This window comes from Panthera leo, chromosome B1 (genome assembly GCF_018350215.1).
Source record: "Panthera leo isolate Ple1 chromosome B1, P.leo_Ple1_pat1.1, whole genome shotgun sequence".
NCBI lineage: Eukaryota > Metazoa > Chordata > Mammalia > Carnivora > Felidae > Panthera > Panthera leo.
In genome coordinates, this window is record NC_056682.1 from 164,752,385 (window position 1) to 164,765,478 (window position 13,094).

At 38.4% G+C, this 13,094-nt stretch overlaps 1 protein-coding gene across 6 annotated transcripts in view; it reads left to right on the plus strand.

Annotated features, from left to right (window-relative positions):
* Positions 1–13,094, plus strand: part of CORIN (corin, serine peptidase) — a 250,937-nt gene that overhangs the window by 62,537 nt on the left and 175,306 nt on the right. For all 6 annotated transcript variants that reach the window (XM_042936456.1, XM_042936458.1, XM_042936459.1 and 3 more), the window contains exon 4: positions 10,763–10,970. In XM_042936456.1, coding sequence (XP_042792390.1) covers positions 10,763–10,970 — 208 coding nt within the window. The remainder of the gene's footprint in view (positions 1–10,762; positions 10,971–13,094) is intronic.

Genomic DNA, 13,094 nt, shown 5'->3' on the forward strand with positions numbered 1-13,094 from the left:
GAATATTGTCTTTGGATGTTTGAAGTTTTGTGTGTGTGTTTTTAAAATAAACTGGTTATATTACAATGGATAGAATGTGGGTATCTTTCTTTCTATTCATCTATCTATCTATCTATCATCTATCTATCTATCTATCTATTTTAGAGAGAGAGAATGTGCACAGGGGAGAGGGGCAAAAGGACAGAGAGAGAGAGAGAGAGAGAGAGAGAGAGAGAGAATCTTAAGCAGGCTCCACACTTAGCACGGAGCCTGATGCAGGGCTTGATCCCATGACCCTAGGATCATGACTTGAGCTGAAATCAAGAGCGATATGCTCAATCATTTGAGCCACCCAGGTGCCCCTGTATTTCTTTTTATATATCTTGTCTGGAAGATGCACTTCTTGAATTTGGGGATTCAGATATTTCTTCAGTTTGGGAGAGTTCTCAGCTTTTAATGCTATGAATATAACCTCCCTCCTGATGTTTCTATTCTGTCTTTCTGGAACTCTAATTACACTTAGGTTGGACATTCTCATCCATCCTTTATTAATCTTTGTGCTAAATTCTGGTATATTTCTCAGGTTTGTCTTCTAGTTCTTTAGTTCTCTCTTCAGCAGTGTCTAATCTTCTATTTTACTCTATTCACTGACTTTTAAATTTTATTGTTTATATGTATTTTTCATTTCTAGAGGTTCTGTTTGGTTCCTTTTCAGATTGTCCAGTTTTTTTAAATTTATAGTGTGTCATTCAAATGACTACATTTTTGTCTTTAGTTGTTTCATTCATACTTGTTTTTTTTTTTATTTTTTAATGTTTATTTATTTTTGAGAGAGAGAGAGAGACACAGCCTGAGTGGGGGAGGGGCATAGAAAGAGGGAGACACAGAATCTGAAGTAGGCTCCAGGCTCCATGCTGTCAGCACTGAGCCTGACTTGGGGCTCGAACTCATGAACTGTGAGATCATGACCTGAGCTGCAGTCAGATGCTTAACCAACTGAGCCACCCAAGTGCCCCCATTCACACTTGCTTAATAGCCTCCATTGATTGTTCAAATGTCTGAAGTTCTCAGACTTTTAATACTGCTGCTGGTTATGGCTAATGATTTATTATTCTTTCTCTTAATGTATTGGGTTTATGGGTTTATGGGTTTATGACTTTAGGTTATAAACTTCCTTGGATTCAGGTCATGGCACTCTAGGACAATTTTGTGTTCAGTTTGACCAGGCACCCCAAGGTAATACTGTCCTGGGGCCAATTTTTATGTTAATATTTCATTTTTGTGGTTCTTGGATCACATGCATAGTTGTAATTTCAAACCCTTGGGAAGGCTAGAACTGTGGGAAAAAGTGCCCAAAGAAATGTTTTGTTTCCAACCAGAATCTAGGCAGAGTCAGACAGGCATCCTCATAATATGCCTGAGCTAACTGAGTCCTTGTTTTTTGTTGGGGGGATCTTTGTTCCTCTTTGTGCTTCTTATGGATACAAGACTTCATTTCTTTTTTTTTTTTTTTTTAATTTTTTAAATTAAGTTTATTTATTTATTTTGAGAGAGACAGAGACAGTGTGAACAGAGCAGGGACAGAGAAAGAGGAAGAGAGAGAATCCCAAGCAGGCTCCGTATCATCAATGCAGAGCCCAACGTGAGACTCAAACTCATGAAACTGTGAGATCATGACCTGAGCTGAAACGAAGAGTCGGATGCTTAACCAACTGAACCACCCACGCACCCCTGAAAGGTTTCATTTCTTTATTGAAAATGATAGCTTCCTTCAAGACAAGGCCATTGTAATATTGGCTCATGTGATATTCATTCATGTGATGTCATCTCATGTACTCACTGCTTTTGTTGTCAGTTTGCTACTGTCTTTCTGGAATCCTGAGATTTCCTTTTCTTGATGGAGAGTTCAACTGTTCACATGAAACAAATTTGTTTTAGTTTACAAAATATTTCTCAATGTTTATCATGGGTGGGCTTTTAGATTATTTTCTAATATTTCAGAATTCATTCTTTAAAAAAATCAATTTACACAAAAATTTTTAGTCACACACAAAAGTGGAGAGAATAGTAAAATGAATCTCAATATGCTGTCTCCCAGCTTACCAATATTGTATCAATTTTGTCAGGAACTTTCTTTTTTTTTTAACGTTTATTTATTTTTGAGACAGAGAGAGACAGAGCATGAACAGGGGAGGGTCAGAGAGAGAGGGAGACACAGAATCCGAAACAGGCTCCAGGCTCTGAGCTGTCAGCACACAGCCTGACACGGGGCTTGAACTCACAGACTGTGAGATCATGACCTGAGCCGAAGTCGGAAGCTCAACCGACTGAGCCACCCAGGTGCCCTTGTCAGGATCTTTCTTAAAGCATTTTTTCCTAGTGACTTTTGTAGCAGAGTTAAACTTTCTCTTGTAATTACACAGAGGAATTTTGACATTAAGTAGTTTTTAATTACAATACTATGTTTCATAGTTTTAAGAAATCACCTAGAGAAAGCAAAGGCTTTATATAGCAGTATGTTAAACCTAATATTAAATACTTAATTCATCGTTATTAGAATTCACATTCCAACATTTTCCAATTATAGGAAAATTACAATGTCCCTACACAGACACAAAATTGAATTGATATTCCCCCTTGGAGTTTTTGTGTTGGGTACTCCAGGGCTTTCACTGCACCATTCAGATCTCTGCCTCTCTTTGTTTGTATTCTACCCCATTTGAATTTGGGCCAATCTCACTAATTTAAAAAAAACATTTTTTTTTCATTTATTTATTTTTGAGAGACAGAGAGAGCACAAGTGGGGAGGGTCAGAGAGAGAAGGAGACAGAATTCAAAACAGGGTCCAGGCTCTGAGCTGTCAGCATGGAGCCCAACATGGGGCTCAAACTCGCAAACTGTGAGATCATGACCTGAGCTGAAAAGTCAGACATTTAACCGACTGAGCCACCCAGGTGCCCCCAATCTCACTGATGTTTGACTCTGCTTCTTTGCTATTTCAACTTCATTCATTCGTGTACATGTTTAAGCTTCCTGTGTTTCTCTTTTTTGGCTTTATTATCCCAGGGCCCTCTACTACAGTTACTTCCATCTTCACCCTAACGTGAAAAGGCAGAGAGTAGAGAAGTTTCAGAATTTACATTTTTTCTAAAGTCACGTTTTACAGAGTCCTGTTTTTTGTCATCTGACAAGTGAATTGACATTACCTACTATTGTTGGTGACAAGTAGGAGAAAAGTACTCCCAGTTTCCTGTTGATATCTTCTTGATAAAGAAGAAACACTTTTCTTAATGTTCTACAAATCTCTTCAGTTACAGTTTGGCCAAATTCATCTAATGTGTCCATAGTAGGGATACAGTATAGCCATTAATATTTTCTTGAGAAATTCCCTGTGAGTCAAGGGCTCAAAATGACTGATTCATGATGGGTGGGCTTTACTATGTGCACTATAATTTAGAAGCAGGTATAAAGCCACAAATATTTCAGCACAACGTTTGGAACATTGGATCAGCAGAATTAGACCACGTTTTCTCTCCTGGCTAAACGTGAGAGAAAAGAGGCCACTTAACAATGGCAGGGAATGGGCTCCTCACCAGTCCTGTGTAGGCAGCTTCCCTGGAGAGATGTATGACTCTCTCAAGCTGGAGTTGAAATGTAGTCTGCACATACATCCAGTTTCCCAAGAGGAGACACTACTTTCATGCGATGTTTGAATGGGTGGACAAAGTCAGGGATGCTGTGTGTTTGGATATCTCTGCCTCTGACACCTTAAAATCTTAGAAAAAGATAGAAGTCCTCTGACTAAGCTGGAGGCCCCTACAGCTCTTAAACTGATCACCTTTAGTTCTTACCTAATGTCATAGAGAAATCCTGGGACTGCTGCTCAAATATCACTACGTGGAGAGTGATGGAGTTTTGTGGAGGGAGGACTCCTTTTCTAATCATTGACCAGCTTCATAAACACGCTGACCTGTATGGTTGCACAGAACTCTGAACACAGGGCTCCACCCATTGTTTAATGCTCTGCTGTCGCTTTGTTGAAATTATTAACGATAATATAAATATTACAAATAATATAATATAAATAATATAAAATAATTTTTGAACAAGGGGCCCTATATTTGCGATTTACCCTGAGTGCCCTAAATTAGGTAGCCCATTCTGTCCCTGGGTTTTACTGTGATTGGACCAACTTCAGTCTCTTATTTGCCCTTGAATTAAGGACAGTGCCAAGCAATGTCATGAGTTAACAGTCATTGGCCAGTCAGGACCCCTGCCTGGAGCCAGGGATAGGGAGAGGTCTCCTGAACTTCATGGCTGATATTCCAATTAGAGATGAGGAAGTTGATAGTTGAGGATACAACCAATAAGAACTAGTCCATTCTTCCTCCTTGTTGTTGAGTGGTTGCTTATGTTTTACTTTTACTTTCTAATCTTACATTGCCTTGTAATAAGATAAAAGGTATATTTGTTAAAAGCAAAAAGTGTATCATATGCATCCCCAAAACTAAAATTTTAAATATTCCCTTTTGAGATTCCCTTTACAATCTTACTCCCTTTACAATTGTATTCTCTGTAAAGTCTTCCTTTGTAAATTCAGAGAGTAAAAAGGTAAATATCAGCTCAGCTTGAGGCTGACTTGTTACTGATTTTAAAGTTAGAGAATTCTGGGGGCGCCTGGGTGGCTCAGTCGGTTAAGCCTCCGACTTCAGCTCCGGTCGTGATCTCGCGGTCCTTGAGTTTGAGCCCCGCGTCGGGCTCTGTGCTGACAGCTCAGAGCCTGGAGCCTGTTTCAGATTCTGTGTCTCCCTCTCTCTGCCCCTCCCCCATTCATGCTCTGTCTCTCTCTGTCTCAAAAATAAATAAAGGTTAAAAAAAAATTTAAAGTTAGAGAATTCTGAGTGAGAGATGGTTATCTGAATGGGTGTTGTACAAATACATTAAGAACCACAGTACTTAGCTGGTATAATGCAGACCTTGGTATTACAGATCTGCCCTCTCACATATTCTTCCAGTATTTCAATGTTGACTGTGAAATGGGGTTCCCAATAAAACTACACATGTTGGAAAGTCCGCTTAGATCTCATTGCCTTCGTGAACAGTGAAGTTTAAAACTAACCTCAAGTGAGGCACTGATTTTATATTAAACCCTACCCTCCATGAACATGATGTGTCACTAAGTAGTTTCTTATACTCTCGTCATTTTAGAACTTATTTTTGTCATTAGTGGCATTAAAAACCAAACAATTTTCATGTGTGTTAAAGTACATATTGGGTAAATAAATAAAATGTGGTCTAATTTCAAATTCTTATTTTTAAATTCTTTAGCACCAAGACTAATGCCTATATTTAATAGAGAATACATATTTTCTCAATGAATAGCTAATATTTTTTAAATATAACACCCAACATTTGTTTCTTTTTCAAGTAAGCAAACTAATTAATGAAACTTTGAATTTTGACCGTGTGTGTGTGTGTGTGTGTGTGTGTGTGTGTGTAATGGAATATAATCACGGAATTTAGAAGAAAACGGCCGATGAAAGCTTAATGTTTCAGCCTCGGTTTTTCTACCCATACATCATGGATACAAGTATTTCTCCTTTCTAGTCTACAGAGTTTTTGTGAGTCACAAATGAGTTAATCATAATAGTGAAAAGTTTTATAACTTACCGTATGTGCTAATGACAGGCATTATGTAACATCACTTAATCCTTATAATAGCCCCAAATATAGTAATTTGCAGATGAAGAAACATAAATAGAAAAGTTCAGTAACTTGTGAAAAGCCACATAAATATGGAATAATAAAAGCAGGATTTGAATCAGACCAATAGATATAATTATATAGAAAATGTTAAATCCCAATCCTCATGCTTCTCCTGGCAAAATTTGGTAGCTCATACGTAACTCTGATAATTAGTGTTGTACTAGCCAGGCACTTACATTTTTTGCATGTGCAAAAATTGGCAAGACATTGAGTTACCAATGCCCTTGACTATGTCTGTAAAGACTTTTTACAAATGCCACAGTTGACTCATGTGTTTTACTTTGTCTCACTGATTTTCTTTTATGAGAAATAAAATAGTTACCATATTTGGATTCAAAGATGTTTACAGAGTTGGTTAGGAGGCCAGGATCTTCACAGAAGGACCTGTCTTTAACTCTCTGTTCCTTCTTATCTTACTGCAACCCTTTTACGGATCTTCCTAAGTACACGAAGTCCTTTCATATTGGTTTGTGCCAGAAATTATTCTGACAAGATGTAACTGTCCCCATAAGTTATCTAGAATAGAGAATGGCTTTCATTATTCCATTCTGCTGATGTAGTCCTGACCTGTGTTGACTTTGTAGTACAGCCAGGAATAGATACTAAGCGTTCCCAATCCAAATGGACTCTTAGTAAGGACAGGTGAACTACTTTTAATAGCAAATTCACTGTTTCCTTTGAGAACGTTTAATTTTTGCCAATCTTAGAGAAGCAGCTCTATTGCTAAATCCAAGGAGAGTCATCAAAATATTCTACAATGAATGGAGTGAATTTACCATGTTTAAAATGGAATAGTATCTCTGGCAGAATTGTATAGAGGAAAAGAATAGGTTATGGGATCAGAAAAACCTGGTTTTGATTCTACAAGTTAACATCTGGGTAATTTTGAGCACTTTCTTACCCTCACTGAATCTATCTCATCATATATAAAATAGGAATAAAAAAATCTTTCTCATAGGATTGTAACGTACCTAGAATATATATAACGTATATATTGTATATAACGTATATAATGTATATAACGTACCTAGAATCATAAATCCAGCCTAGAAGGTACTCAAGGATCTTTTGTCTATTTTCTTACCTTTAAGTTGTTTTATTTAATACAAAACAATAAGTGGAAGGGAAATTTTAAGTATATTTAATAACAAGAGACAACTTGAATAGATACTAATAATTTATTTAGGCTTTTACTGTAAACTTATCTCAGCCTATCTTCTCTGAATTGTATGTTTTTCTTGCTGAAGGTACCAACACTGTTGAAATGATAGTTGAACATCAGCAGTATGATGATTTCTGTTTTCTCTGCTATGGTGAGGTCTCATGCTACAAGCAATTGAGCATGCTTAAGGGTAACAGAAGGTATAGCTTTTACAGGAAAGGGAGGGCAGCCCCTTCTCTCTTACTTCCAACTGCTGCACTATATAGTCCAGAGGGGAGTCCAAGATAAGAATTAATCCAGTGAAAGAAACAGTATGGGATGACTCCCTAGGTCATGGTAAGTTCTAGGGAACAGATAATTAAAAACAATAGTTGCAGTATTTGCCATCAACATTGGTGCCTTTCGGTCTGAGATATACTGGCTCATTCACATCTACTATCTTTTTCAGGAAGAAATCTTTTAGAGGGGACAATCTGTTCCATTGAATCTTTGCATTCATGCAGTGAATAACTATTGTCTACTCTTTGGTATCCCAGTGGTTTCTATCATTGTGGAAGAACGCTGGGAGTAAATAGATAGATAGACAGACAAGATTGTATGAGGTAGTCCTAATACTATAATGAAAATAAAATAGGATGATGTTATTGAGGGATATAGGAGCACTTTGGATGATATGCTTACGGGAGCTCTTGCTGTCCTCTGAGAAGGAAATACCTTTTGTGCGTGTGTGTGTGTGCAGCTCACAATGCCATAACACAGTAGCACATCAAATGTGAGTTACCTTACTATTTTGTACTTTTCAAATGATTTCTTAAAATTCATTTCGCAGTATTCTCAATAGTGATTCTCAATATTCTTTGGCTAGGTGAGGATGAATTAGCCTTTTGATCATCTCCTCACTTCAAATTTAGTTTATCAAGTGTATAAACCCCAAAGCTATGAGCCCTACAGAAAATAATGTAATATAAAATGAATGATGCTGGTCAGTATACATGGGTGTATTATCTCTGAATATAAATTCAGAACGATAACATGCCATTACATGCTTTTTAGTCTTTTCCTTTCATGGGCCATTAGGAATTATATTCTTTGAGATATGTTTTTTTTTTAATTTTGTTTTTTAACGTTTATTTATTTTTGAGACAGAGAGAGACAGAGCATGAATGGGGGAGGGGCACAGAGAGAGGGAGACACAGAATTGGAAGCAGGCTCCAGGCTCTGAGCTGTCAGCCCAGAGCCCGATGCGAGGCTCAAACTCACAGACCACGAGATCGTGACCTGAGCTGAAGTCGGATGCTTAACCGACTGAGCCACCCAGGCGCCCCTCTTTGAGATATGTTTTTAACATAATAACCCCTTTGGTGTTAGCCTAGGGTGGTTCCAAACAGAAGTTATTCAGAAGACCTAAGTTTGAAGATCTGGAATTTTCACAGAATGGCTCTGCATAGCCAGGCAGATGTCTTAGCCTTTCTGCAATTGAGTTTTCTCATGTATACTATAGATGTGATACCACTTTAGCAGGTTGTGAAAATGAGATCATTGTGAACGAGGGCCTCTGAGTACCTGGTTTAGTGCTTGGCACCTGCTGGTTTTCAATACATGTCTTCCTGAGACTGAATTTTCCACCAATTTTTTCACCTTTTTTGGTGGAGTCAAACTCTTACTCTCAGCTCTTTTAAGTAAGCATCTCTGCCTATAGCACAATACATACAGTTGTGTCATTTTGAAGTTTACTGTCCGTATGATCACTCTGCCTGTGCTTATCTCCCACACTGAAATGTGTTTTAACCTCCCTCACCAAATGACATGACTGTCATATTCGTGCAATGTGCCTGAAACCCCCGACCTTAGCACTCATGTGAGGCTGAATTTGTGTGTTTATGTGTCTATTTGTGTTCTGTCTGAGTATTATTTTGACTTGGATTTTCTTCTTCTCTGACTCCTGTCTTTCCCATTTTGTATTTTGAGTTTGAGGAGGTCCAAAAAAGTGTTGTGCCCTTAAGTTTTTGGCCGTGTCTCTCCTATGTTCTAGGATGAGAGAAATTCCACATGTCATTGATTGGCTTTGAAAAGGAAAATCATGTTTTGATCCTGCCCCACTGAGCTCAGCGCATTTTGGGTTAGATAATAAAAACAGTGGTGAAGTGTGTGTTTTCATGAAGAATGAGACTCTGAGCTAATGGCTACAATCTGGTCTTTTGGGGGAAAGACTTCTTACACGGTTTGGGCAGTTTTCAGAGAGGTTTGAAAGAGACGTGACATTAGGCAGTGTACTTAGGAGACTAGGAAGGGCAGTGAGACGATAAGAAGTGAAGTCTCTGAGGTGACCTATGTGAAGGAAAGAAGCAGAAGAGGAGGTCTGGAATTCTTCTGTGATAGGCTGTATTTGCTCTGTATTACAGATCAAAGGGTTTGTTTGGCCATTTTGTCAGAGATGCAGTCTTATTTTTTAACATTGTTTTTATTAAAATGAAATTGGCCTTAGGTTTGGAGAGGTTTTCCCTTTATCTCTTTGACGGGGAGTTATATATCAGGAGAGATCTTTCCTTTCTTGTTGAGCTCTATTCCCTTCTTGCCTTTATCCCTCCTCAACATAATTAGAATTAATTCTTCCACTGTGTTTCCCAAACCTGAAGACTCTGGGTTCAAGTAGTAGCTTGCTTCAATAATAACCAAAATTTTAATTATCCCCTTCTTAAATGAAAAGTAATAAATCTTTATATAAACCAGTAAGAGAATACAGAATTCAAAGAGCAAAATAGAATAGTCTCCTAAAATCCCATCACCTGGATTCATATTAATATTTTTATTTATATGACACCAACCATGCAAATTTAGGGAATGAAGGAGAAAGAGAGGCTATGGAGGTGGTAGTGAGCCAATTATGGAGGAAAATGAAATCGGAGGCTCTGAGCTGACCCTGAACTGTTAGCATGGACAAGATTGGAAACCTTTGGGTAACCATGTATTTTTAAAAATAGGATCATGGTATGCAAACTGTTTTGTGACTTGCTATTTTTATTTAATACAAGCACCATTCTATATGATTAAATAGTCTTCTAAAGCATCTTTCATATAGTTAAGTATTCTGTTGTTTGTTTCATAGTATTTTAAAGCAATTCCCATTGGTGAACGTTTAGGTGATTGCTATCTTTTTATTATAGGGGGCACTTGTGGGGCTCAGTCAATTAAGCGTCTGCCTCTGGCTCAGGTCATGATCTCGCAGTTCATGGGTTTGAGCCCGATGTGCTGACAGTGGAGAGCCTGCTTGGGATCCTTTCTTTCCTCTCTCTCTCTCTGCCTCTATCCAGCTTGTCCTCTCTCTCACAAAATAAATAAACTTTAAAAATGTTAAAAAAAATTATAAACTATGCAGAGATGAAGATTCATGTAGATAAATCCATGTTCACAACCATGATTATTTCCTTAGGATAAAAGTATTAGAAATATTACAGTGCCAAAGGGTATGCATTTAAAACTTTTTTTTTTTTTTTGGATACATATTGTTCTGCCTAGCTGTAATCCACAACAATATTTGCCAACTTATATGCCCATCAGCTGGCTGTGAGAGTGTATTTTTCTATACATTTGCCCAGGACACAGATGCTACCCCTTTGTGAATATTAGTAGCTTGATTTCATTATCATATGCATGCAGGCGCGTGCACACGCACACACGCACACACACACATTTATTTGTATGTATGTGGGTGTCTAGAATCTAGAATCTAGAATCATTCTTACTTGCAGAATGTATTTTATCTTATGAACATTGTCAGTCTATCACGTCAAATGAGTTTGCAAACATATGATTCTGTCGTGCCTGCTCCTAAATATAAATATCTTGACTTCCCAGGTGCCTGTATGAACATCACCCACAGCCAGTGTCAGATGCTGCCCTACCACACCACGCTAACACCTGTCTTCTCATTTGTCAAAAACATGGAAATGGAGAAGTTCCTCAAGTTCTTCATGTACCTCCATCGCCTCAGTTGCTATCAACATATCATGCTTTTTGGCTGTAGCCTCGCCTTCCCTGAGTGCGTCGGTGATGGCGATGACAGGTATTTTGGAACCAAAATCATTCAGTGATAAGAGTCAGTTGTAGCAGAAGTGACTGAGGGGGAATGAGATCATCCCAAGCTACCACCGTATATTTTTGTGAAAGGAGAAAATATCTCATGCCAGTCATAGCCAGTTGTAATTCTTTTAAACTAGATTTTTTTTTTTTTTTTTTTGAAAACCTAGAGTAGTTTTATTTCTGGGAAGAAATTAGTCAGGATGTTAGGTTGAGGCGATCAGCTGGGATACTGAGTAGCTGTTTCAGTGAGGGTCTGGCAGAAGACAGCACACTCAAAGGGGTGACTGAAAAGAGTTTATTGAAGAGAAGATTTATGGAGGTGTGGACAGGTTAAGAGAACAAATAAATGATGAGAGGCACCAGGGTCTCATGATAGGGGGATGCAGTTCCACCACCCAGGACTTGGAAGGGGAGAAGGGCAGACAGCACCTGGAGAGAATTATAGCTGCGGGTAAGAGGTCTTCCAACAAGCCGTGCTGTGACCCGAGACAGAGGAGCACAGCCACTGCCAGCCCTTCAGCCCTGCAGGACAGAGAAGAAGAGATAAATACCCCAACCTCACTCTCCTGCCCTCTCCCTTGCCAGGACCTCCCACCAGATCAACTCACCCACAGCTATTGGGCAAGGGTGTGTTACTGATGTGAGCACAATGGATGAGATCCCAAATCTCGTCTAAATATCATCAGGTCCTAAGTGCCAAATCTCATCCTCTAAATCAGGTAAAGGTGAGACACTAGGTGGTTCTTATGGTCAACACTGGAACCCACAGCAGGTGAGGAGGGTGTGGGGTAGATGCAGAAGGGCAAACAGAGACTGTCTAGTGCTCTATCAAATAAGATTGGAAAGAATTTTCTTATTTTGGGTGTGGGGAAGCATTTGTGAGTGAGCATGCTTGTGTATGTGTCTTGTAAGCTCATTTCTTTTTTTTTTTTTTTTGAGATATAAAATTGATACAAACATTATATTGGTTTCAGGCATACCACATAATGGTTCAACATTTGCATATATTGCCAAATGACCACCTCAGTAAGTCTAGTTAACACTCACCACCATACAGTGGCAAATTTTCTTTTTCTTAGAATGAGAAGTTTATTTTACTTCTTTTTTTAAGGTTTATTCATTTTTCAGAGACAGAGAGACAGAGAGACAAAGCATGAATAGGGGAGGGGCAGAGAGAGAGGGAGACATAGAATCTGAAGCAGGTTCCAGGATCTGAGCTGTCAGCACAGACCCCGATGTGGGGCTCGAACTCACAGACCACAAGATCATGACCTGAGCTGAAGTTGGACGTTTAACTGACGGAGCCACCCAGGTGCCCCTAGAATGAGAAATTTTAAAATCAACTCTCTTAGCAACTTTTAAATGTACAATAGAGTATTATTAACTATAGTCACTATGCTGTATATTACATCTCCATAAATTATTTAGTTTATAACTGGAAATTTGTACATTAATTTGACCACCTTCACCTTACTGAAATAGCATAACTTCAATATTACATTATTATATTGAAATAATTTTCAATAAGTGTAAATCAATTAAAAGTATGTTATGGAATATTTTAAATTTACTAAGTATACATCTTTAAAAATTTTTCAAAGCATGTACTAAATACAAAATTACATGGAACATTAGTTGTTTTCTGAATTAAAATGTTAAGGTATCTTTGGAGTAGTAATGTTAGAATGAGATGCATTTTCAAGTGTAAATAGATTCCATGTTATTTGCAGTACTTTTTTTTAATGTTTATTTTTGAGGGGCGGGGGAGACAGGGGGGAGGAGCAGAGAGAGAGGGAGACACAGAATCTGAGGCAGGCTGCAGGCTCTGGGCTGTCAGCACAGAGCCCCATGCAGGGCTTGAGCTCACAGACCGCGAGATCATGACCTGAACTGACGTCAGATGCTTAAGACTGAGCCACCCAGGCGCCCCTATTTGTACTAATTTAATTAGTGTATAAAATGTGTTTGGAACAGGACACAGGCGTTTATTGTTTTAACTGGAAAATGCCTGAATGGCCACAGAATAAAATCTGGGTAAAACAGAAACAGTAGATTATTGTAGAAATAAGTAAAGAGCTATGATCAGATACTGTGTTCAGGAAAACAT